Source organism: Panicum virgatum, chromosome 6N, assembly GCF_016808335.1.
Source record: "Panicum virgatum strain AP13 chromosome 6N, P.virgatum_v5, whole genome shotgun sequence".
Taxonomy (NCBI): domain Eukaryota; kingdom Viridiplantae; phylum Streptophyta; class Magnoliopsida; order Poales; family Poaceae; genus Panicum; species Panicum virgatum.
Genome location: NC_053150.1, coordinates 20,162,805 through 20,189,300, shown reverse-complemented (window position 1 = coordinate 20,189,300; position 26,496 = coordinate 20,162,805). Strand labels below are relative to the sequence as shown.

Below are 26,496 nucleotides of genomic sequence, written 5' to 3'. Positions count from 1 at the left end.
AAATTAGAAAATACTAAACAAAACTTGATTCTTACGCTTAGTATACTTTCTCTTCGGCTTAGCAGGAGGTGGATCCTGATATTCAATCTTTGTATCCTCCCATCCAGTCTCACTACCTGGCAACAACACAAGGTAGGCTAATGGGTCATAGCAACCATGGTACGCCCTGATATAGTGAGGTCGATCCTCACTGCCATATATTATTATGCTGCGAGAAAACCGCTGCTGAGGGTCATTACCATCCATCCATATAGCAGCGACCTGATCCATCCCAGGTGCGTTATATCTCCTCTGATCAACAGATATACTCGTATTAAGTTCAATGTTGTACTCTGCAATGTTAGACACCGAACCAAGATTCTTGAATAGAAGCACATATGGATTGTCCTGCAGAATCCTCAAAATCAACCGGATCATTGAAGTATCAAGCTTAGGAGACCTCTTGACCCTATATGCAATGGTCTCATCAGTGTCATAAAAATATAGTTGCATATGCCGTGGCCCTCTCCCACTAGGAATAAGCTGATCCAATCTATGATAAATCTGACCATGTGCTTTAAAACAATAGACACCAGTACCTCTTGCAGATGCGAGATTATGATCAATGGAAACTCCAAAGCTTGTGAATGAGAAGTGACTGTTAAAATAATGAATGTTCTTCCTAAAATATTTTGCATCCCTGTCAACCGCTTTGCATGGCAGAATTGACAGTTTTTTGCCTTTTTTAGAACATGGTGTTTTTTTGGAAGATCCTTGTACACTGCATCATATGGATTCGAACCTCCATACCCAATATCAGCATCCACATCATACTGGTACTGGAAATCTGCGAGATTATAGTGAAATAAGGGATTGTTTATCAATTAAAAATATATATTAATATATTAGTGAGTTCATTTGGATTAGTAACTAACCCTGGCGATGAAATACACGTGCTTCGTCGTCCTCTATATCAGCAGGTCCATAATCCTCGGGGTTTAGTTGATCAAAATCATTTTCTATTAAGTAACACAAGCAATAAATCACTTCATCATTTTTTTACTTTAATCATTATGAAAACACAAACTTAGGGTACTACTAATAATTTAGATAGGTATGCAAAATCATTAATCATACCTTCAACACGGTGCATTGGATCATCTGGTTCCCATAACCCCGAGTCAAACTGATCATCTCGATCCACATTTCTAGTGCGCGCCCTATTTAATGGAGGAGACTGTTGTTGCGTCAACGCAGAATGTAAGTTCCCAGTAATAGGTGTATTTATTTGTTCACCTGAAATTGTAGGCTAAATATTATAATACACAACACATATAGAAGAAATTATAGTCCTCGGCAAAATAATTTATCCAGCTATAAGCAAACTGGTAGGACCACGTTGTATACCTGTCAAATAATTGTTCTTCTGACGTCTTCCTTCATTAGTTCTGACTATCTTTTCATGTTTTGACAGAGTTGGCATCTCAGCATACCTCTTCATATCCCTTTCTTTTTTAATGCTTTCATGCGATACTTCATCTTTTTCATCTGTAAAGATAAAGAAAATAATTAGTTTAGATGCAAATATAACGACCAGAATGAATCATACTCGAAGCCTATACAAGCAACGTCTGGAATATGAACCTATCGCAGGGGCCAGCCCAAACTCTTGAGTGAAACAAGGTTCTTTTGTGCCGAGGACTGGTGACTGAAATGCCAGACCTGTATTAGAATTATATAATATAAATTTATTAGCAATCACAAAACTTACTCAACAAATAGTATAAATTTATATAATTAAAACCTACTGACGAACCTGCACTTTTCATAATATTGTATCTTTCCCTTTGTTTGGTATTCCTTTCGGTCCGTTTCTCAATGGACATTGTTGCAAACCTAATTCGCTCCCTCTCTCTTTTTTTCTGTTTTCTTGCACTACCAGGGGAGACTGTGACGACATTATCTGTCACAATTCAAAAGAAAATGAAGATAACATGGAATGCAAGAAATCATTATTTTCATTATACCTGTTTTCACGGTGTTTGTGTTGGTCATTATAGCAAAATTGCTACTGGTGTGGAAGCTCCGTGTATATGAATCATTGCGATGAAGCCAATCTGATGAATCATTTGCCCCAGTAGCTAGTAGGATATCTGTATACCAAGGAAAATAATGATATTGCACTGGCACAAAGCACATTGAAATGTATACATATTATAAATTAATTGTAATCACCGGACAAACCATTGTCATGTTGATCCATGGACACATGTATTTGCTCACTTCCACCAACACCATCAGTTCCATTAAAAACTGCAGTTCCATCCACATGCAACAAAGCCGATAGGGGGGGTGTCTGACAGTCCTATGACCATGCATTAGCATTTTAAAATTATCTAAATTGGATATATAGTGGGTTGCAACATTCAAACGTGGGTACCATTGAAAGGACATTGAAATCTATATTATGTATATATATTAATTAATTGTAATCATGAAACAAACCAGTTTCGGGTTGATTCACGGGCACGTCTATTTGCTCACTTCCACCAACACCAGTAGTTCCATTGAAAACTGTACTTCCATCAACATGCAGCAGAGCCGAAAGTGGGGTGCCTGATATTCCTGTAATATGTCATAACATTAATCATCCTTTGCGAAGAAGAAAATTATATAAAAATTGAACTAACCTGCAGTTCCACCAATGTGGAACGACGACTGAGGTGTGTCCATCGAACATAGAATTCCATCAACATGTAACAATGCCGACTGGGGTGTATCCATCAATGCTGGCATAAATTATATTTGTGGCATAATATAACTTTCATAATATATTTGTGGCATAATATAACATTCATAAATTATATAGCAACATGTAACGAACCTACAGATTGCTTCTCTACCTTCTTTCGATGATAGTTTTCCCGTTTTTTTGCATTAAGTTCTGCCTTCTTATCTGGCGGCATATTCGCATAACGTTCTCTAGCTTTTTGACGCCTAGTGTTTCTTAGATCATCATCATCTAGGAAACAGACATATATATATTTGTTAAGATGTAGGGTAAAGAATTTATTTTCCAGATACTGGAATTGAACAAACTAATGTTGTGGAACTCACCGTCTTCAAGATTTCTTGTTCTTTTTTTAGGAGCAACATCTTGATTTCGCGTGTTGGTTACATCCCCAAGCGGAACACGCTGTTCCTTGTAGTCGCGGCGCGCCATCGACGTAGACCGTGGTTGTCAGTGTGGTCGATTGTTCGCGCTGTCGACGTAGAGCGTGGTCGTCTGGCGGTTGGCCTGCTCGCGGCGTCTACGGCACCCTTCTCGCCTTCTCGGCGACTGTGAACGTCTAGGGCACTCTTCTCGGCCACAGCGAAGCAAACGTGTCGTGGAGGCAAGAGTGCAGGCTTGTTGCAAATTCAAACGGTGCTTAGAACATGCAAAAGAAATGTAAAAAAAATTCTGGAGTATGGTTTACCTTCCAAACAACGTCCGACGGGATCGATGGCCGTCAGGAGCCGTGGCCGTCGGGATCGATGGCCGTCAGGAGCGAGGACCGTCAAGAGCTGTGGCCGTCGGAGCAGCGGCCCTCGGAATAGCCGTCGGGCACGGCGAACGTCGGAGCAGCGGTCGACTGCCGTCAGCGCACGCGGCCACCTCGTCACACGGCCGTCCGGTAGCAAAAACTGACCTAACAGATGATGTTGCAGACGTTGAGTGCAACAACCCTGTACGTGAACTTGGGACAAGGATAGATTGTGAGTGGATTGGTTTTGCTTACGTGAAGCTGCGAGCGTGGGAGAAGACGGCGAGCAAGCTAGCCTCGGCGCAGGCGGCCAGGGAGAAGCGCGTCGTGGCGGAGGCCAAACTGAGTCACCGACGTGCTGCAGCAGACCGGGCACCTGCCGCCGTCCTCCTCCTATCGCACACGGACGTACTCCAGCCCGTCCGGCGAGCGCACACCTGAATGTGGAAGGCGGCTGATGAATATGGAAGGCAATCGTCGGGTTCCTATCGCCGCGCGAGATTGAAGCGAGAAAAGGCGTCGGTGTCGCACGGCGGGTACAGGGGCCGGGTAGAGAAGGCATCGGTCTCCAATTTTTTTTGTCGCACCGCAGAATCCACAGGCGCAAGGGGGTTTTCAGTCTGCCAAGGCCCCTGTCAAGCACCTAGCCCTTACACGTGGGCCACCTGGAGGTGTTTAGTGAGAGGATGGGTAGATGAAGGTGGGTGGAAATTGTATATGAAAGTTTCAACTTTCATAGTATAGATTTTGTAACAAGATCAACCGATACCTTTCTCTTTGTGGACTACGATGATCTTCGTATTTTCGTGTTAGGCCAGTCTCAATAGGTGGTTTATGGAGAGTTTCATGACATTAAATATTATCAATTTTGATGACATGGTAAGGAGAGAGAATGATGAAGTTTCATGGGATACTAGTGGTAATGCACGTGCCACAAGCACGTGTTTAAAAAATAATTATATTTAAAAATATTATGTATTTATAGAATAATTATATATAAAAATAATTGGATTGTATCTAGACTACTAAACATTTAATTCATTTATTAGTACACCTAATCCAAACCAGAACTATGCTTCCGATCAAAAACTATTCTACTCTAGCTTAAGAACTAATAAATTGTAATGGAACAAATCCATATGCTGAGCTAGGTCGTTAGACATGAATATCAAGATCCCATGTATATCTGCATGACTGCATCTTTATCACATGATTGATTCTTGCCTTGGTGTGGAATAATACGACCTAGCTGAACAATTTTTCAACTCATCTGTCCCTGTTTAGTTCCCAAAATTTTTCCTGTGCTAAGTAATTTTGAATGATTGACCACTAATTAGAAGTATTAAATAAATGTGTATAACTAACAAAATCCATTCCATAACCCCAGGTGAAATCACGAGACGAATCTAATGAAGCTAATTATGCAATAATTAGACAATATTGTGCTACAGTAAACAGCCTCTAATGATGAATTAATCAGGCTTAATAGATTCGTCTCGTGATTTCCCATCCATCCGTGTAATTAGTTTTATAATTAGTCTATGTTTCATACTCGTAATTCGTGTTGGAAATGGGGCCAAAAAAATTTTGGTAACCAAACGTGCCCAGATAGGCATCCAGATTCACTTACACTTCACAAAATCATATAAGCTTCAAGTGTACAACCACATGGTTAGATATGCATCATGAACATTACTGTGGCCTTGCATCTATTTTAATGTGGAGACATCCAGGCAAAATTATCCTAAGAGCTTTCTATTTTCCTAAAAGACTGAAATTGATCAGTATAAATTTTTGAATGTATACAAATAGTTAAGTACTTTTCCCCATCTAGAGTTCATGCTACATTATTTCTAAAAAAGCCTCTGCTTCACCAATGGCCATGACATAACTGCAAAAAGAAAAGTTAGCTGCATCAGTTATATCATAAAGCAAGCATGTACCAAAGGGACATAAAGCATCCATTTGTACTCATGGCAAAATGAAATGATTACAAGCACATAACAGTAATTACAGAATTCACCAAAGTTTCATGGGGACAATGAGCTGATATGAGATGAGCAGGTATTACATCCCACGTATCCAATCAATCGGCACAAGATAGATAAACTGAATGGTCAGAACCTGCAAGCACAGAAAGTGGCATACCAAGGTGACGTCTAAAGTAGGCTAATTCACATTCGTGTACTCATCACTGCACCTTATTGTCCCGGCATCCAAATTACAGTATGATTCTCCTAAACCAGTGATTTGTGATGCCAATCATCTAGTGGAATTAATCCTCTCGAAAGGTCACTGATACACACACGATAGGAAAATAGACATTAGTAATCAATTAATTTACTCATGAACAAGAAAGGTAGTAGTACTCTGCATAGCAATGCAGGAAGGAGCTAGAAAGATCGAATTACTTGAAGAGTGAGTGGGCTAGTTCACAAAGCATGCCATCGAGGAGTAAAAATAGTATGGTTTTCTTTAAGAAATAGGGCATTACCTCGCATAGAGAAGTCCTCTACATACATATTGGTAACGATAGAAAGAGCATATTCATCAAAGGTATAAAAAAGATCAGAACTTTAAACCTGAATGCAAACAAAATGCAGGCACGAAGGGTTATTCTTGGAAGATTAGTGAAACTGTTAAAACCAATTGAATGCACAAAAGCTTAGTCTGAAGTTTCTTGTTTCTGAATAAAATTGCATTGGAGTGGTTAGTATTCAGATTCAAAATGAAACTTTTTCACTAAAGCACTGGTTATACTTGATTACTCCTATATGCTTTTTAAGAAATATATGTCAAACATTGTATCAATGGGTTAGAGCATATCCATGTATGGATAACTATTTCTATGCAGACTTCAAATATGTAGCTCTGGGTATTTGATATTACAGACTCAAAATGGCCATGTTTGTATAACTCTTGCCTCATGAACACACGCTGCACCACACAGTTCATGTCCATAAAAAAGAAAGGGATACACTATTTAAATAAGTACTTTACCTGAGAAAGCCAACAAAATTGATGTTGGCCCCATGTATAGCTTTGCTCCCATGTTTTCCTGAGTGGCTTTGTAGAGATAAGATCTTCTTCACATAAAGTAGGTTCTCAACTGATGTTGTTCGTACTTCACAGAACTCAGGGGCAAGCTGCTGTTGAACAACCCTTAGAAATTCTCCAATAGCCACCTTTACATACCTGGCATCATAGTAGGCTATGTTATAATTGTATACTCCAAACTCCGATGTTCGGAAGCCCAGACATAGAAGAAGCAGTCCAGTAATGGCTAGAAAATAACCAGGATAACTCTCCTGTGCTCAGTGACCCAGTCCCATCCCAATAAATGTAAATCTGTAATTGAGAGAGGTTCATCTGAAATGTGACATAAAAATGGTTAATCGTATAGGAAGAAAAATATGAAAAATCCAAGTTATAGTAGATTGATGAAAGGTGAATATTGCTATCAGAATGTGGCGATACTTTTGATCAGTTCCTGTTCACGCAACATGCTTCTTCAGTCATCTGATTCTGCTTGTTCCTCTTCCTCTGTCTATCAAAGTTCAGAGAGTCTCTATAAAGGATCATTCATAGCAAATAACTTGTAGGTCAAATAAAGATTGGAAATGATGAATCAATCAACACTCCTAAGTGCTTCTCATAAATTAACAGAAATATCTGTATGATCACAAACATGCTCATATGGGCAACCAGAGTATTTAATATCGCCGACAACCTCCCCCACCAGGCACCAGCAACCAACCTGCTCATTCTTGATCAATCAGGTCCCCCACAACACCAGATGACCAGAATAAATAGAATCAGGCAAAAATTCGAAGCTTATTCAGTGAGGCGTCGCTCCAAGTCACTATCCTCCACATTATCACACATAATTACAGATTTACAGGTGGAAACAGAAAAGCATAATTTCAGTGAGTTACAGTGAAAAGGAAGTATAAAGTATACCAGAAAAGCGGCAGCTTAAGATTTCTGCTTGCGACAGCTTGAATTTCCAAACTTTTTTGGAGTGCAATGGCTGGAAAACAATCTATGCGTATTGCTTCACAGAAATCTCTTTCCATTCTGAAGATGAAGCCCCCTCAGCTCGATAATCGTGGAAAGAATACAATATTTGAACCGGTGAGCTACCTGCATTTGCATAAACAACATAGAAAACCAAATAAATGTAACTCATAAATGTCGTTACAGTATTTAGGTACAGATCTCTCGAAATAGGAAGAAACTACCAAAGGATTTCCGCCTTCAGGTACAACTCTTCCAATTATATGCCCTTCAGGTAGCTTTGCTCCCCTTTGCTCCAAGTATGATTGAAGATTAGCAGCTAGTCTGTTGACTTCTAGTACACAAAGAAAAAATGCAGCAAATCAATACACATGAATAAACTGAGACCTTTTTATTATCAAGAATGTTTGCAACAAAGAATTTCCTGTAACAGTAGAAGTGCATGAGAGGGCAAATGACCATCGATGCCCTTGCTTCTTCTTCTCCATCCCGCGCGACCGGGCTTCTTCTTCTCCATCCCGGGTGGCCGGGAACCACGTAGCCTGCAGCAGGCTCGCGGCGGGGGCGAGCACGCTCGTCCTCTCCGCCGACTACCGCTCGCCTCGGAGCACCACCTGCCAGCCGCCATCAACGACGCAGCCGCGGTCCTCCTCTGCCCCACACTGTCCGAGCTCGTCAACCTGGGCTGGTCTTCATCGCGGGCAAGTCGGCGGGCGGCGTCCTCGTGCACCACCTCAAGTCCCGCTTCTCGGGTGCGCCGGGCACCCGCACGCGGTCCACCCCGTGCGACTCCGCGGGTTCTTGGCGCCGATGCCCTTCTTCACCGGCGTCGAGCTGACCTTCGGGAGGTGGAACCCCCCGCACTCGAGCCTCGGCGCCATGGCGGGAGCTTGGTGGAGGCGGCTGTGGCTCTGCCCTGCGACGACGTGGCACCCAGTTGGTGTCGCGAGGAGTGCGGCGAGATGTCCGAGGTGGTGGAGGCGGAAGTGGACGCAGAGGTCGAGGATCAGGAGGAGAGGTGGGCGAGGCTACAGACGGAGCTGCACTCCAACGCCTGGGCACCGGCGCCTCACTCCTCCTCCGGCGCTCATCTCCGTCGTGTCCGGGAACGCCGTGCCCGCGCTGCTCCCAGAGGCGGCAGGAGCGGCGGCGCCGGTCGTGGGCCCGTGGCTGCTGCGGCTCCCGCTCTTTCCGTGGCGTGCCGCGTGCGCCGGGTGCGGCGCGGACGGGTACGACCTCCTCGCCGCGGCGGGGACCGGGTCGAGCAGAGACTGCGAGGACGGGATGCGGCGGCGGCCGTGGGGAAAGTGGGCGGCGGAGATCCTGCAAAAGGGAGGCATGAACCCGGCGAGGCGCGTATCCATGCGCGCCGTCCTGCTCCTCGGCATCGTCGTGCTAGGGCTCTGGCTCCTGAGCGTGGAATTCGCCATGGTCAGCGGCGGGGGAAGGGGGCCGCCGACCCCGCATTCCAGGCCGCGATCAGGGTTTTTCTTACGGGTAAAAAAAAACGGAGGTCACCGAGAAACGCGTTTATCCGATTTATCGGAAAATTCTCGGATTCACCGTTTTGTTTTCGGATGAAATTTGAAAAAAAAAATCCCTCATTTTGTACAGGGAATAACATAGATTACTTCCAAACAATCTAACAACGAAAACTTTGCTGGAATCGGCAAGCACGGCTGAAATCCAAGAGGCTCACATTCTCTGGTAGTTTCTAGTTTGGTTAAGCAGTGCTGGGCTGCTGGCTCCGTGCGTCGGGGAAGCTGGTGCCAGCGAGGGCGGGGGACCGGAGCTAGGAGTCCAGTGTCCCGGCGTCCCAGCGACCCAGCGTCCCAGCACTCGAGCGGGCGGCCGGGCGCAGTGCTGCAGTCACGCAGAGCGGCGGCCAGGGCCGTCGTGCGACGCAGGCCGCCGTGCGTCGCGGGCGTCGCGGGCGGCTGGGCGCAGTGCCGCAGTCGCGCAGACCGGTGCGCGGGGCCGTTGCGCGGGAGACTGGGAGAGGCGGTGTGCGTGGCCGCGGCAGCTACGGCGACCAGGGGACGACCGCGCAGACACGCAGTGCTGCCGAGCAGGGTCTTGGTGCTGAGACGGGGAATAGAATGCATTTGGGCCGTGGGGCGCTAGGCTTAGGAGCTGGCGGGGGTGGCCTGGTTTTGGGCCAGGCCAAATTGAAAACAACCGAAAATTTTGAGCGATAAACCAAAAAATCGGGCCCCACCGAGAAACACGGTATTCGGATTTATCGGAAAATTTTCGCCGAGAAAAAAAACCTTGGCCGCGATGGCCGGGAGGAGGAGGACCCACGCCCAGGTGGCCGTCCGGTCGCCGGACGCGTGGCGCACCTGCCAGTGGCGGCGGGAGGTGGACCGCCACGCCGTCGTCCTCCGCAGGCACCTTGCGGACGGCATGCTCGCCGCGTCCTCCGTCGCCGTCTGCCTTGGCGGCGCCCAGGAGGCGATGGCGCCGCAGGAGCTCGGCGTGGTCGGCGCCGTCGCGGTCGCCAGGAAGTTAGAGAGGGCGAGGAGAGAAATCTCGCTGGGATAGGATGCGAAGAAGGAAGTAAACGGGGGAGGCGGCGGAATTAGTGAGTTGGGTACAGGCGGGCGGGTAAGAGCAACTCCAAAGTTTAGGAATATTGATTTAGCTAGATAAATTTGAATAAAGTGGGGTAAAAATATCTTCCAACAGAATCTTCATCTCCCTCCCCTCGCTATCAGCTTCGCCATCTCTCCCCCGCCCCTCGCTTTTTTATCCGATCAACAGAGCCTCGCCATCAGCTCTCGCACGCGCGGGGTCCCACCTCCCGCATCGTCCTGCCGCCTCGCCCCGTCTGGCCGCCGCGGCGGAGGGCGCGGGCTGCGACGGCGGCGTCCCTCAGCGGCGGGCCCTTCAACTGCGGCGTTGAACGGTGGCGGCCTTCCCCTACTACCTCCTTGCGGCGCTCGAGGCCGACAAGAACGTGCTCGTCGGCGCAGGTCTTCGCAGCACCGTTGCAGCGGCGGTGCTCCTCGCCGGCATCCACGTCGCCTGCTGCTGCACCGGGAGGAAGAGCGCATCCAGCCTCGCGACGCCGCCCAACAGGGCGGGCTTCGCCGGCGGTCGCCGTCCCCGCGTCGCGCCGCGTCACACTGCTGGAGGGGACCGCCTTGAGGGACCGCCGGGCGGGGTGGAGGGGAGCAGAGGATGCAAGGCCGGTGGAGAGGATGAGGAAGGAGGAAGAAGAGTATGACGTGTGGGACCCATGCGTTAGTGGGTGTGGAGGAGGAGAATTGAAGAAGCGGTTACAATTTGGAGAGTGAGAAATGGAAAGTCTGTTGGAATAAACCCCTTGATATGATGAGGAATTTGTTTAAAAAGCTAGATGGAGAGTCAAAAAGAAAGTCAAAAATAACTACTCTCTTGGAGATGCTCTAAGGTCGCGCGTGGTGAGAAAAGAAGAGACATTTGGGCAGAAACATTTTGCTTGATGCTGTTTTTGCCTTCCACCAAGTTTGGTCAAGCATCTAATTCTTTCATGTGGGCCTTAAACAGTTGTTTTGTGAGAGGGGTGGGTGGGTTAGAGTTGGTGACAATTGTATTCAATTATTTCATTCTTTATAGTATAGGTTTATAGTATAGATGAGGAGAGTTTCATCACTATGAAACTCATCTAGCACAGTTACTAGTTTTCAATCTAGGTAAGTGTGTCTATGAAACTCTCAATGAAACTGGTCTTAGAAATGTTTTTTTCTGTATGTTATTTTCCTTCAAACAATATATTACTAGAATATGTACACTTAAATTCCTGCAATAACCACTCCCACACATGATTGTGCATCTTATGGCTACAAGAAAGATTTGAGACTTTTATCTTTAAGTGCGACCTATGACGATCAATTTTCGTCAACGGTAGTTAATTATTATTTGTCATAAAAAATTAGTATGTGTCAATATGGCTGAAAAATATGATGGTCGGTGATCCTTTGTCTTTGATTAGAGCCAAAGATGAGGAAGCTTCTTTGTCATAAATCTTATGAAGTTATAATTACATCATAATATCATGGTTTAACCCAAAAGCACCATGAAGTATGGATCGCAGTGGTTCAACGTATTAACCATACAATTAGCATATGTGATATTGTATTTCTCGTAATAGATTAATCACATAACAACATGTTTTTGAAACCTTCAATGAAAAACTCTCAATGACTAGAATTAGCATAAGATAATCTACTCTAGTTCGAATTGGGACCTCTTTGATCTTGAAGAAAATATAAAAACCAAAAAAGACATGTCCTGAGAGTTTTTAAGGGGAGGTTCACTCAAGCTGAGGAAGAAAGAGGATGTATAGAACTCAAAAGGTAGAGGTGAAATACTTCGCACAAAGAGTTAAAACTAATTCCATATCTAATTCCATGAGAGAGCCATAGAGTAGGTCAAACCCATATAGTAATTGGGTAAGAAGAAAAATGAGACAGTGAGAGGAGCCAGCAGGATGCTTCATGGTCACATATGTATGCATTTAGGGTTGTAACTTATAGATAAGGAGATAGGAGCAAATACATTCAATAGTACCTGCCTCGTTATAATAGGCACTCTAGGGAAAATTGTTGGATATGTTACCCTTAAATGACATGGCGCATTCACGTAAGGCCATTGTCATTTAAGTCCTATATTTTTTCCTTTTGGAATTCCTCCTATGGATTGGAAGAATTCCAAAGGAAGAAGAGTCTTTTACCTCTATACCACTATCAAAGATGGCAGTTACCTGTATACCATTAAAAAGTTTCCTCGCTCCTGTATACCATCGCGCAAACTTTTTTTTACCTATACACGCCATTCCGTTTGCCTTCCGTCCAGTATTCAACGTTATCTACCTGACATGTGGGTCCGGTCAGCTCTGCAGCGCCCCACCACCACTCCCGCACGCCGGCCGAATGTGCCCATCACCGACACCGCGAGGCTGGCCGGCCGTTTGTTGATGCCTTTTGGGGTCAACACACGGACGCACTCGAACGTGCGGCGCGAGGAGGAGCTCGCTGCAGCGCCTCCTGCGTGAACCGGTCCGACCGGTTATAGCGAGCGGTCAGACCGATCACCGCCGTTGAGAACGACGAAGAACCTACGAATGCTAGCCCGGGAAGACCCGTCGGGGCAAACACACGTAGGGTTGTTCTAGGGTCGGCAGACCACCTAGAACGCCCTCAATCGATATAGAGACGACGGAGGAACAGCAAGTAGTAGATTGGAAAAGCTAGGACAAGAGAGAATAAAACGATAAAAATTGTATTGATTGATCGATTTGATACCCTCAATCGGCCGTGACCCTTTATATTTATAGGGTGGGGTGGACTTATTCCGCAAGGAATCTTTTTACAGATCTAAATCTACAAGAATCCTAATTCTACTCGGATTCCATGTAGATCGGTCAGACCCACTGGTCAGACCGGTCGGTGTTACCAGACCGGCTACACAGTCCAGACCGGTTAGACCGCTCGCAGGCACCAATCAGACCGGTCTGTTCGACCTGTGCCAATTTTGGTCGTCAACATATGCCCCCTGTTTTTTGGTGATGCTAGCATGCCAAAAAATATGCCTCTGAACCAAAATTGTCTATGGACGATGATAAACATGCATCAGCCATATTTTGTTCTAAGGGCGATAAATTCGATCGGCTGTATATTGCTTCTTCTTCAAGCTAATGACGAAACAACTTGCTTATGCCTCCATACCTGCTTAATGGTCGCCGACCTTGCTGGCACAACCTCCGCTTATTGTTCCATGGACTCCCTCTTGCGCATCCGCTGCAGCCTCCTCTTTTGAGTGTGAGACAAGCCTGAAGGACACCACCTCGGCTGTAAATATTGATTATCTTGCTTCACATCCTTCTCACCATCTTGACTGCATTTAGGTTTGTTTTTGACCAGATTATCGCCACCAACAATCGGTCTTTAAGAAGCACCATGACTTGGATATATAGAAGAATATTGAATAAAGTATGGATGCATATACATTTTACTATAATCCATAGGTGTGTAATAGTAAGGATACGACCAGAACCATGGAAAAACCGGCTCACCAAATAAATATGGTGCAAAAGTGTTATTACCTTGTTGCAAAAGAGAAGCCGATTGCTCACGATACTTCGACGATGGTTTTGCATCCTTAGCTTGATCTGATTGCTCCTTCTGCCTCTGGGTACCCCCTTTCTCCTCATATTTGGCCAAGAGTTGCTTGAAACTCAGCCTTCCTTTCTTCTTGTTGTTTCTGAATTTTTTCCAAAACTCCCAGATGGACCGGTCAGACCGGTCTGTACAGACCTGGCGCCCATCTTCTGTTCTTGCCCGCCGAGCGTTGAATTTTCTAATGAAGCTTCAGGGGACTTCCTCTCTGTGACTTTCTTGATCTGTTCAGATCTTGGTTCACCAATGATCACATTTTTTCCCCTTTGTTAATTCGGCTTGATTTGGTCGAATTAAAATCTTAGAATTATGTAATTCAACAGTATGCACATGGAAAGGATTGTTATCAATTTACATCTGTGGAACAACCAATCGTCCTTCATTAACGGCCGATTGAATTTGCCTTCTAAACACATTGCAATTATTGGTTGTATGAGAGAACGAATTATGCCATTTGCAATAAACATGCCGCTTTAATTCCTCAAGCGGCGGAATATCGTGAGACAATTTGATGTATCCCAATTTGTTTAACTCATCAAATATCCGATCACATTTGGATACATTAAAAGTAAACTTAATATTATCTTGCCGATTTTCTGAATCGGCTAAAGGGAACTGCAAGTGCAAGATTTATCATTAGAAGATCAAGCAAATTTAGCAGCATAAACATTATTACCTTCATCGTCCGAACAATTTGATTCACAACCAAGAACATAAACAGGACGATTAGGCTTTCCATTGGACTTTTGCAAAGCTTCTTTAGCTCGGCTTTCATTAGCCAGAGCCTTTTGAAGAACTTGACTAACATCTAGAAATTCTTGTCCATCTAGCTTTTCATTAGCCAGAGCTTTTGCAAAGCTTCTTTAGCTCGGCTCTCATTAGCTAGAGCCTTTTGCAGAACTTAACTAACATCTAGAAATTCTTGTCCATCTAGCTTTTCTTTATGAAAATCGAGTAAACCAGCAAAAGCTAGATCAGCCAAATTTCTATCAGAAATTGTCAAACTATAGCATCGGTTTCTAATATCTCTAAATCTTCTAATATATTCAGCAACACCTTCATGTATCTTTTGCTTAACCGATGTAAGATGTGACCATTTCAATTCAGTTTCACCATTAAAGAAATAATCATGGAATTTCTGCTCTAAATCGGCCTATGTGCGAACTGAATTGGGTGGCAATGAAATAAACTAAGTAAATATAGCACCTGATAGAGACAAAGGAAATAATCTCAATTTGTAAATATCACTGGTACTAGCTTCACCACATTGTATAATAAATTGGGCGATATGCTCTAATGTAGTTCTACTATCATCACCAGTGAATTTAACAAATTCAAGATTTTTAAAACCCTATGGATATGCAACATGCTCATATTCTTCAGGATATGGTTTTTTATATGATCGGCATCTCCTTTTTGGATCTATACCAAAAGTTTGTCTAAAGATTTTAATTACTTCATCTTCAATGCTGCCAGATCCAAAATCATCGGCCATAGGCCGATTCGGCATACCATGATGTTGAGCAAAGTTCGACGGCGTAGAATGCTGCAACGAACTTGCTGCCCCATGTGGTACATTTGCATGAGGTGCTGAATTATAATTAATTCGGTTACGCTGGTTAGCCAAATTAATTACTAAAGCATTATTAGTTGGACTTTTGCAATTAGCCGAATCATTCATTGCCTTATCAGTATTAGATGTAGATACATTATTATCACTACCGATAGGCTTCATACCAATATGTGATTATATTCGGCTAAAGCGATCATCAAATATATTATGAAGATTTTGACCAATAAATTCCAACTTATTATTAACATGAAAAGAAACAGCATCATCTATAGCATTAGCTATTTCTGAAGTAAGAGCAGGCTGTTCGTTCTCATCGAATTGTACCTCGAACTGTGAAGCATCGAAGGCGGCATTCGGTGTGACCTTTCCTTGACAGTCGATGGAGAAGTGCGAGATGTACTGCTTCACGGCTTCTTCCTCCAGCTTCTGGATCTCCTTCTCCTTTTCTTCTCTGATCTTCTTTTGGATGTCATCCAGAGCATTCTGATGTTCGGCCGAAAGTTGCTGAACAGTTGGCCTTTTGATGTTGGCGGCATCAATATCACTAGGTTTAGGAATTTTACCGGCCATGACAGTCAATTGATTCTATCCCCAGCGAAATCGCCAAAAAGTATGTTGACGTCTTTTGAGATCAATACACACAGACGCACTCGAACGTGCGGCGCGAGGATGAGCTATACGGTCCAGACCGATCAGACCGCTAGCAGGCACCGGTCATATCCGTGCCAATTTTGATCGTCTGGTTCAGGCTTCAAGGCGCGCGCCTTCATGCGCACTGGCGGCACCGCCCTGCCCTTGCTGCAGCTGCCCGCGCCTTCCTGTTCCCGCCTCGGGGTTGAGGATCCAGTGCCGCCGCCAGACGTCGACAGCCTGCCCTTCCTGTCCCCACGGCCGGTGTGTCCGGGCCGGTGAGCCTCTGCACGAGCGGCATGAACTCGTGTGGACCTCGACGTGGATGACCTTGGGGACACCATGTAGATGATGACCAGCTTCTGCTCCTGCTGCCCGTGCCCGCCGCCGCCCGGCTTGGCGATCTTGAGCGACGCCGCGTGCACGCCGAGGGGGCCGGTCCCAGCCGCCCCGCCGTGCCGCGGGACGTTGCTGTCGAAGCTCGCGGTGGCCATGGGATCGAGGAGACAACAACGATCGCCGAATTGATGGGTTATTATTGGATGATATGGAGGCAGTAAGTAGAGTGGACATGAAAGATCCGAAGAGGATAGGCTGAAGGACGACAGCGAGAAGCTAATAAGGCTTTGTATGGGGGACCATGGATGGATAACCTACACTACCTCGCGTTCGTCATCAAGGAGATGCTCCGGCAGTCCGGCTGCACCCGTCGGCACCATTGCTGCTGCCGCGCAGGTGCGGGAGCCCGTGCCAGGTGCTCGGGTTCGACGTACCAGAAGGAGCCATGGTGGCCGAGGAGGGAGGGCGGCCGATGAGCTCTCCGACCTCGCCGTCGGTGCCGACCAGCTCGCCGCCTACGACGCCGTCGCTTCGCCCTACTGCGCCTGGCCCCGTCGCTTCGCCCTGTAGCGCCGCGCCGCTCTCTGCAGCGCCGTGCCGCCGCCCGCCTCGCTCTGTTGCTGGCCGGGACCACATGTCAGGTAGATAGCGGTGAATAATAGACGGAAGGCAAACGGAGGCGTGTAGGTAAAAGAAAAAAGTTTGCGCAATGATATACAAGTGCGAGGAAATTTTTAATGGCATACAGGTAATGCCATCTTTCATAGTGGTACAGAGATAAAAGACTCAAGGAAGAAATATTGGAAGCAAAGTTCCTCCATTTTGAATATTGTTCGTGGCCTTTGGAACAAAGGGTTGAGCAAATCCTTTCCTTTGGAAAGTTTTCATAGCCTGTACGTTTTGGAGGAAATAAAACATTCACTTGAGCCAAAGGAAATTTTGCTATGATTGAAGAGAAACAAACTCCTCCTTACGCTCCATGTAAAGTTCTCATCACATCGATATCCATGCCTCAATTTGAAAAGAAAAACAGTAGAAAATCAAGAAATCATTTTCTTTTCATCCTATGCAATGCAAAATGCATTGCGATGGCCATGCCTCAATTTGGAAAATGCAATGTGTGCTCTAATGCTTGTTAGTTGGACTAAGCAGTCAAACATAACATTTGTTAATTAGTTGTTTACAAGTGAGAAGCAAAAGACACCTTTAGTTTATTCAAATGAGATTAGGATCCACTTTTCAAATTTCTCATACTCTTCTTTTTTATTTCTGTTCCAATCTCCTACAAAATTTCTACATTTTTCTACTTCTCTATTTTTCTCACCTCATTCCTTCCCTATTCCTACATTTTTACCCTATTCCTGTGTTTTGTATTCCTTCATTCCAAATAGGATGTGCTCATTTTAAAAAAGATCTTTTTTTAAATTTAAATGTAAAATATCTATTGGATTCGCACCAACTAACAACAACCAAACAACTGAGTTGAAAAAAAAAAAGCAAATCCGAACCCACCATCGCCTTTCCCCTCCCTCCCGGTCGCGGAGTCGTCGTTCCTCGTCTTCGGTACTCGCGCGCGCCAGCTCACTCCCTTCCTTCCTCCCTGCCCTTCTCCCCCCAGATCTTCCTCCATCCCTCCCACAGAATCCCAGATCTCCCCCAGCCCTGAGCCCGGAGCTCCGGATCCCCAGCGCCGCCGCGGGTGCCAGGCCGCGGGCGTCGCCATGGGCATCGTCTTCACGCGGCTCTTCTCGTCGCTCTTCGGCAACCGCGAGGCCCGCATCCTGGTCCTCGGCCTCGACAATGCCGGCAAGACCACCATACTCTGTGAGTCGCGCCCCGCCCGTCTCGTCCCCTCTCCCTCCTCGAATCGCCGCGGGTCCGCGCCGGATCTGCGGCGCCGTTCCCGCGAGGGCTCGCGATTCTGATCCGCTCGTGTGTTTTGGTTCGCCTTCGCAGATCGGCTGCAGATGGGGGAGGTCGTCTCCACGATCCCAAGTGAGTTCCGGCTCTGAGTTATCGACTCCGCCTGCGCATTCCTCTTGTTGGGTTGGGTTTGGTGGAACTTGATGTGATGGCGTGCGTGTATTGCTGCAGCGATCGGGTTCAACGTGGAGACGGTGCAGTACAATAACATCAAGTTCCAAGTATGGGATCTCGGTGAGTTGCTCGGGTCCTGCAGCTCTCTTTTGCATTCAGATTGATCATTGGCTGTTTAGGTACCCATCAGCGAACAGAATTGTGATTTCAAACCAAAGCTCTAAGGGACTATTGTGTGAGCTGGGCAATTGAAACTGAGCTGGGTTGACCTATATAGTGCTGACCCTGTGAAAGATAATTGAAATTGCACCCCATTTGTATGCTTGGGTCGAATCAGAGTGCAATTTTAAATTCAACCAATGCATGCTCACACCTGTGCGCGACTGGTTTTTTTCCATCTTATAATGTGGCTGTTTTTTTTGCATCTCATCATGGAATCATATGTTCAAGTCCAGGAACACTTTTAGCTGAATATGCTAGTTTGGACCTATCATTGTGTGGTCCCAACTTTTCCAGCTTATTTGCTGGCCTTTATTGGTGCTATCCAAGTTAGCATGTTCTCTTAATAAGTTAGGCTCAACCTTATAGACACAATTTGCAATACATGTTGGCCCATTTCATGCTAAGGTTTTAAGGACCCATCATTGCTGTGCATTTGTCTGATACATGAATCACTATCTTTTACTGCTTATCCATGGTGTGTTTGTTTTCTGGGGAAATAGGGAGCTCAATCTTCAAAATTTCTATTCTTTAGTGCCTGCATACCTTAGTTCGGAGAATTGTGACTGGTTGTTTCTGTATTTTATTATGGCTGGTGTATTATCATAATAGTAGCTAAACAGCATGCTTACTGCAGAATTTTATCACCTTTTTATTGCCATGGAAACATTTTTGGTTAGTGCACTGTATTTTCCATGCTGACTTTTGAACGCATCATTATTAATTGATTGTTTTTCCGCATCCAAGAATATTTTCCTCTTGTTTCGTGCATCAAAAGCCATATTTAACCTTCTAGTGCCACCACTTTAGTTTTGTCGGTATTTGTGTTATCTTTTGGTCCTTCGAAATATCCATATTTCATTATTAACACCAACTTTCTTCTTGACAGGTGGTCAAACAAGCATCAGGTACTGGCTCTTTATCATCAGAGTTAAACTCTTGACTGTCATTTTTTCTGATGCAAATAGTACTATTCAATTTATTTTCTCGATGGAAAACAGATACTAACTGAAGTATTCCACCACCACCTTTTCATTTTTATGATCTGTAATTGGTAGAGAAAATAGCCTGATTGTACCCTATCACTTAAGTTTTGGTAAGCCAAATCATAAGGCTGTAAGAGCAGATCTGTTTAATAAAGATTAAGGTTTTTCTAAGGTAGAATTGTAAAGATTATCGGATTGAGTAGAAAATATCTTTCATAATCTTGTTTTTGAAATGGAGCCTGTCCTGTGTCTTTACTGTTATATGATGTACCTGGTGCCTGCAATGGTCGTAATGCTTATTGATCAATTCTTGTCAACATATTTCATGATTCACATATATGTGATATATTTATGCATAGTGGAGTGGGCAGGCAATGAAAACTATCCAAATGAAGGATTTAATTATCTTTAAAACATGGTCTCTTTGAATCCTAGTAATTATGGTGAACTAGTTTATTGAAATAGTTCTAAAATGTGAACCAAGATATGTTATTCTATACAAAGGAACTCCAATGCATATCTAGATGCTTTTGTAACATTAGTTGTTGATAATCTGTCTTATACTCTTTTACATGTGATTTTTTTTAGGAAAAAAATTAGGTCCCTATAATATTGTAGTAGTTGTATAAGAACTGTGACAGTCCATTTTCCTTTTTCTCTTTATAAGTGCTTGAAGCCTGCAACAATTGTTTATGATATGGCATGAATTTTCTTGAAGCTTGTTAGTTACTCTTCCTGGGTTTCTTAGATAAGACTGACGTGTCAATCAGTTTGGGTTTTTGTTTCTGATCCTGCATCATTCCAATATATCAGACCTAGAATCATTACTTGACATGATACATTTACAATTTCTATACATTTAATTTTTTCTGCATGAACTAACACACTTAATTTTGCATTAATATGTTTGTCATGTGTGCATTTTCAGGCCATACTGGCGGTGCTACTTTCCAAACACCCAGGCTATCATATATGTTGTTGACTCAAGCGATACAGATAGGCTTGTAACAGCAAAGGAAGAATTCCATGCCATCCTTGAGGTACTACCACGCAGTGCATGGGGTCCTCTCATCTGTATCAAGCAATCTGAGATACTTTTACTGGCCTTATTTGTTTAGATTTAACATTTCATGCCATTATCTGAGAAGAAATAAAAAGATTAAAACATTTTCACAAATGGATGTAATGATTATTCATGCTGACTGCAAAGCTGTAGCATGTGATTTGTTGATTACTTTTCGATGAGTAAGTTGATGCCATATGCATGTATATAATGCAATTGCATTTCAAGGCAGTGAATAAATTTGCTGAATGTTAGAAGATTGTTTGGCCATTCTTTTATTTGCAAACTGAACGTGCTTTTAGCGGGTTATGGATTCAACTGCTCTGTTAGAAGTAACAAGATTCTTACGATAAAAAAAAAGTAACAAGAATCTTTTGTGCACCCATCGATAAGACGACAACAGAAGCAATAAAGCATTTCATGCTAGTGGCATTAGTTGTGCTCTATTTTAATTCGATTCCTGATAAAGATATGGGAACCCTTGAAAGTAAATGATGCATTAGCACAGGGAGCATATAAATATATATTAGTATATCTAAGGAATGAAAAGAAATGTAAAAGGGCTATGAGTCACAAGTCACAACATAGTTCATGCAGTGGAAATATGATATATTTCTGGCTACTGAATATTGTAGGAGGGTGGTGTACAATTTGGGGGTGACGCTAGTTGGTAGGGATGGGGTTAAGCTTAGTACTGTTGTCTCAGAAGCATCGAGGTATAGAATGTGTCTGGTACTGTTAATGGTATGTGAGATTAGGGGAGCATGGGGGTAGCATACCTTGTGCTGCTTGATATGTAGTACTCCGTTCCAAATTGTAGGTCGTTTTGGCAAATCTAAATGCATAATTTTTACTATGCATCTAGATAAATACTATGTCTAGATACATGAAAAAAACTATGTATCTAGATTTGCCAAAACGACCTACAATTTGGAACGGAGGAAGTATCACAGTAGTATCATTTCATTAGTAGAATCTTTGACAACTATTATTGTTCATTCTAAAGCCCATACCTGATCTTTTTCTATGTAGCCTTTAGAACTTGGAATACTAGCTAGTGTTTATACGCCTTTAAACTTGGCACAACCCCGATCTTAATTTTTTTTTACAGAAATGCTAGTTTTTTTCCCTCAAATACGAAAGGGTAGTATGTAGTACAGTTTGCAGTTCAATTTGTTACATTTGCTGATTTGGTACACGCCTTTATTTGGCAGGAGGATGAGCTAAAAGGTGCTGTTGTCCTTGTATATGCAAATAAGCAGGTAAAAAGAAGCATTTAAATTCCTCATTCTGTTCTAGATTTAGTACTTTTTTCCTGATCATCAGAATTAAATTGCATGTATAAATATCTGTGCTCACGTGAATGTTGATGCACTCCTCAGCACACATGGAAAAAAATGCTACCTTTTGACTAAGGCTGTCTTACTTTTTAGTATAAAGTTTACTTTCTTTTGTAATATATTTTCTTTTTTCTACTTTACAAGCGCCCTGCTTTGTATTAGGGTACTTCATAATTTTTTTGTTGGAGCCATTGGTCGATCCTGTAGCTTGCTCATCCTTATCAAATTTTTTAAAGAGGATTTTTTCTGTAGCTGTATGTTCACCACTCAACACAGTGCGAAGATATGCTTTGAGTTATGCCTTATGCTACCTAACGTCCTAACCTGTAGCTTTAGTTTCCATGTGGTTTTCTGCATTTTGACTGACATTTCAATGTGTTTTCATGCAGGATCTTCCAGGTGCTCTCGATGATGCTGCCATAACAGAGTCATTAGAACTCCACAAGATCAAGAGCCGCCAATGGGCGATTTTCAAAACATCTGCCATAAAGGGAGAGGGACTTTTCGAAGGTTTGGACTGGTAAGTCGTGAATTTTTCCTGCTTTTAATGATGTTTGTGCTTGACAATTTGCTAAGATAAGACCACAACTGCTAAACATAGTAGTGGCTGTCCTGTCCGTGTCCTATGATCAGGCTGCAGCTCTATCTAATAATTCAAAAATCAATCTAACGCCTATCACATTTACTTCATGATTGGGACACACGGGGACATAATTCGTTGAAGCAACTCATCTGAATCTGGTTGACTATTATTGCAGGCTCAGTAACACACTCAAATCCGGAAGCAGCTAATGTAGGAGCCTCCTTCACCATGAACCATTGCTGGATGGTAAACAATAGAGCCGGTGCTACCCTTTTCCTCGCAGGAGAGCACGAAAATCCCCATTCTCTTTGTTTAACTCCAGAAGCTCCACACCACCGTCAATTTTCTGTAAAGTGCTTGCTAAAGTTTTCATATACTACATTAGATGTACCCTCATATTGAGATCAAGAATGTCTGTAGAAGATGATGAGCAAACTGTGCCCCCGTGTCTTTGCGTAAATCCCGTGGATTGTGACATTTTTCTTCAATGATTAAACGCACCACATTTCTACCTTGTCGATCCAATGATGAGACGCACCACATTTCTACCTTATCTTGCACACCTTTTTTATTGGGTACCTTGTCTTCAGCATCATTTGCTACATGGTCTACTCGACCAATGACAAGTGGGCGCGAGAGGTTACTTCTCTGTACAAAGAAATTGTCAAAATGACATGCAATTTGAAAAAAAATGGACTAGAGGCAAACTTATTTTTAAGTATTGGTTACTGGTGAACTTATCTTTAAAGTATTTTATTGGAGTGTAAGCATTTGCAGACAATAAACTTTTTCTAAAAAAGTATTCCTTTGATATTGGAGAGAAAAAAGTAGTGAATGGAGTGAGCAGGTGTTTTCATTTCATGATGGACCCTTGCGGTGCCAGGAAAAGATTTTGCAGGTAGGCCCGGGGGCGGCCAGGCTGGCCCTAGCACAATCGATCGCACGAAAAACCGCCTGATGGGAGAAGGACCCGCGAATTGGCGTCAGCCGGGACGTCACCTGAAAGCAAAGGTTCTTGCGCTCAACGGCAAAGCCTGCTTGGAGTTTCGCACCACGGAAACGACCGTTCAACCGTCGTCTCGCATCAGATCAGAGGCAGTACTTAGCGGCTTGGAACTTTGGAATAAATCGTTTCCCAAAAGGCTAACGTGCCTTTCATGGTAATATCATCAACAGTAGGACACGTGCTGCTCCGGTTCAGACTTGTCTCGAAAATCTAGATTTTTCGACGTATGTTACAAGCGACGTCTGCAAAGTTCACAATTAGCGACTGCCTTTGCTTCTGGATACACTTCTGTTGACGCAAAAATCAACACACTGGAATTCGAGGGTAATTGTTCGCCGAGTCACGGAAAAGTCAACCAAGCGTGCCAGTCAATTTGACCTGAAATTGACAAGGGAGAAAACAAAGTCAAATTCGATTCGAGAGCGTATCGGCTGGGATTCCGAATATCTCTCAGATGAGCGTATCGGCAAGCTTTGCCGATACTAAAGACGACAAAAAGATATTAAATGCGAACGCGTAGTAAAGGAGCATATCGACAGAATCAACCGATACACTAGGCGACAAAACCGGCTTTTTAGGCAGCCGATCGCGTATGTATGTCAAGATCTAAGCTACGAATGTGTAACTTAGATGACGCGAAGCTAAAAACAGATCTAAACCGGCTCTTGAGATAACAAAAGTGTCACTCCAAAACCTAAAACCGATCTAGTATGTTTTTAAATGTGATAATGGCCAAAAAGCATAGGGAAAACCTACAAATCTAGCCGATACCGATAATTGGTGAATAAATCTAGACGAGACGACAGCGATGCGCCCGGAAGTCAAAGCCTAGATAAACTCGATAACTTTTGAATAGATTTGAACGAAACCACAGCGATGTGCTCGATAGCTAAAGCTCAAATATACTCGGTAAAACGAAAACTCACCAGCAAATCAAGTCGCTCGAATGTGAGGCGTCCTTGATTAACTTGAAAGAACTCGTCGAAAAAAGAGAAAAAGCGAAGTCGCCGAAAAAGTGTAAAGGAATTGTAAAGTTTGTTGTATTGAATGTGTATCAAATTTTTCCGGTCCATTACAACTCATATTTATAGCCTAGCGCTATCAAGTCCTAGCCGATTACGGCAAACGTTACTTGACTCTAAAGAAAAGACTATCTAAAAGATAAACTATTTAAAATATTACAACCGAATCATCAAGATTTTCGTAGAGTCCGGATCCTCTTCTCCTTCCTTGACTTCATCGGCAACTTTTCCATCGGCCGAGCACCAGAGCTGGCGGATTAGCATTTTCACAGAATATTCCCCTGGCCCATCGGACGGACTCCCATCGGCCGATTCCTACTCTGTACATCTTTTGGTTTCTTTTGAATCGGCCATCTTTCCTTCACCGAAATCACATTCCTTGGCACGTGTCAAAAAACGGTGTCAACACATGCCCCCCAATTTCGGAGTAATTTATTTTGCTCCGAAATTAACTCCAGCCAATGTTTAAATGAATCTCTGTCTTCCAAACAAACATAGTGTCAAATTCCCATTTTGCCCTCGAGCAAAGGTTATAGATATCTCCATCTTCTCCGCTGGCATCTTTTCTGTAGCACCTCCGCTTCCTTCTTTGTTCAAGAACACACTCGCTCTGCCGCCGCCAGTGCAGCTTCCTAGGGTTTCAAGGATCCAAGTCCAAGAACTCTTCCTGCGGCAATGGCTTCCATCTCCGAGATCCCAAAGGTACGTCTTTTTCCTCCATCTGCATCTTTGCCCCCCATTCTTTTTCCGATCCCTTCAATCACATTTCTTATTTACTCTTTTATTTTTCAGAATCTTAGGGGTAACGCAATTATCCCACTAGAAAACCAATCCGGCATGGTTTGCTTAGGTCCCATGGGAGATCCAGATCCAACTAGTGTAATTAACCTAGAAACCAGCATGATCCCTCTTAAGTCTTCCAACATGAATCTAGATTGGACTTGAGCCTTCAGATCTTGGCCGAATGTTACTCCCGGATGGATAAACTGGTTCCGTAGAATAGCAAGTTCCCAAAGGACCAATTGGGAACAGTACGATATTAGCCAATGCCTGGACCTATCTTTATCGGGGATGATCAGGAACGAGCCGATGCTTATATCGGCTTCTTATTTTTGGTCTGATGCACTCAACACATTTATGTTTAACCATGGACCAATGACACCAACCCTGATGGATATTGTGATGCTTACTGGCCTGAATATTCATGCTGCCGATAGACCTTTTTGTTTGCTAGAAAAAGCATCTTTCAAAATTGAAACCAAAAGCATTGGCGGGTGGAAAGGATATATTGGCAGGAACATGAAGACTGGATCAGTGTCTGTCAGAGAGCATAATGCCTTTCTCAACATATGGCTCGAGAAATTCATCTTCTGTGGCAAAGCAGTTGGTCCAACAAATAATAATCTCATGCTGGCAGAAAATCTGGCTACTGGCAATCCTGTTCCTCTCGGTAAACATCTTCTGAGGTCAGTTTACCACCTGCTTCATCAAGTATCATCCAGACTCAGAAAGAACCAGCCGATCACCAATTTGGGAGGCCCCTGGTGGTTTATTCTGTTGTGGCTGCACATGTATATGCACAAAACTATGACAGTCGAATTGTCAGAGATAGAATTCCCATTAGAAAACTTTTCTGAAGAAGAAGAGACCGTCACTCGCCGATGCACATCATTTGGTGAAGTAGCTATCATGATTGCCAATGATCCCAAGACCCTTGGCATTACTGACTTTTTCAAGTCCTTCTACAATGGGTTCCCAGAAACCTCTACTATCTGGTTTGCATATCAGGATGAAAAAGTGATGTATGAAAACTCCTTCAAGTTTCAGCTCGATTCATGGAAGACCGATAAAGAAGCCACCAAAATCATGAAGGAAATAATTTCCCCAAAAATTCTGCCAATTAACTTCACAGCTGGCAAAGATACTCCTAGCTATGAGTTTTATAATCCATCAGTGGCAGCCAGACAATTGGGATTTGGCAAAGTGCCCCCTTTTTCCTTCTTTGCTAGTAAAG

The 26,496-nt window shown here is 43.8% G+C and overlaps 1 protein-coding gene and 1 long non-coding RNA gene across 3 annotated transcripts; one reads left to right on the top strand and one right to left on the bottom strand.

Annotated features, from left to right (window-relative positions):
• Positions 1-5,245: 5,245 nt before the first annotated feature.
• On the bottom strand, positions 5,246-8,660 carry LOC120679250. Of its 2 annotated transcripts, XR_005677062.1 has the most exons (4): positions 7,748-8,660; positions 6,802-7,649; positions 6,507-6,701; positions 5,246-5,801 (listed from the first exon to the last, which is right to left on the bottom strand). It is a non-coding gene; the product is annotated as an uncharacterized LOC120679250 (long non-coding RNA). The 2 variants fall into 2 exon arrangements; XR_005677063.1 differs by having other exon boundaries at positions 6,507-7,649; positions 7,748-8,659.
• Positions 8,661-17,716: 9,056 nt separating this feature from the next.
• On the top strand, positions 17,717-22,979 carry LOC120678687 (ADP-ribosylation factor 3). Its single transcript, XM_039959981.1, has 8 exons — positions 17,717-18,050; positions 18,183-18,221; positions 18,321-18,383; positions 19,372-19,390; positions 20,397-20,508; positions 21,746-21,793; positions 22,261-22,391; positions 22,630-22,979. The coding sequence occupies exons 1-8, from the start codon at positions 17,948-17,950 to the stop codon at positions 22,661-22,663; spliced, it is 549 nt and encodes a 182-aa protein (XP_039815915.1). The 5' UTR covers positions 17,717-17,947; the 3' UTR covers positions 22,664-22,979.
• The last annotated feature ends 3,517 nt before the right edge of the window (positions 22,980-26,496 follow it).

Coding starts and splice junctions, on each gene's coding strand:
- LOC120678687 (XM_039959981.1), top strand. CDS start 17,948: ATGGGCATCGTCTTCACGCGGCTCTTCTCGTCGCTCTTCGGCAACCGC. Junction 18,222..18,320: donor GGTCGTCTCCACGATCCCAA/GTGAGTTCCGGC, acceptor GTATTGCTGCAG/CGATCGGGTTCAACGTGGAG. Junction 21,794..22,260: donor TTGTATATGCAAATAAGCAG/GTAAAAAGAAGC, acceptor GTTTTCATGCAG/GATCTTCCAGGTGCTCTCGA.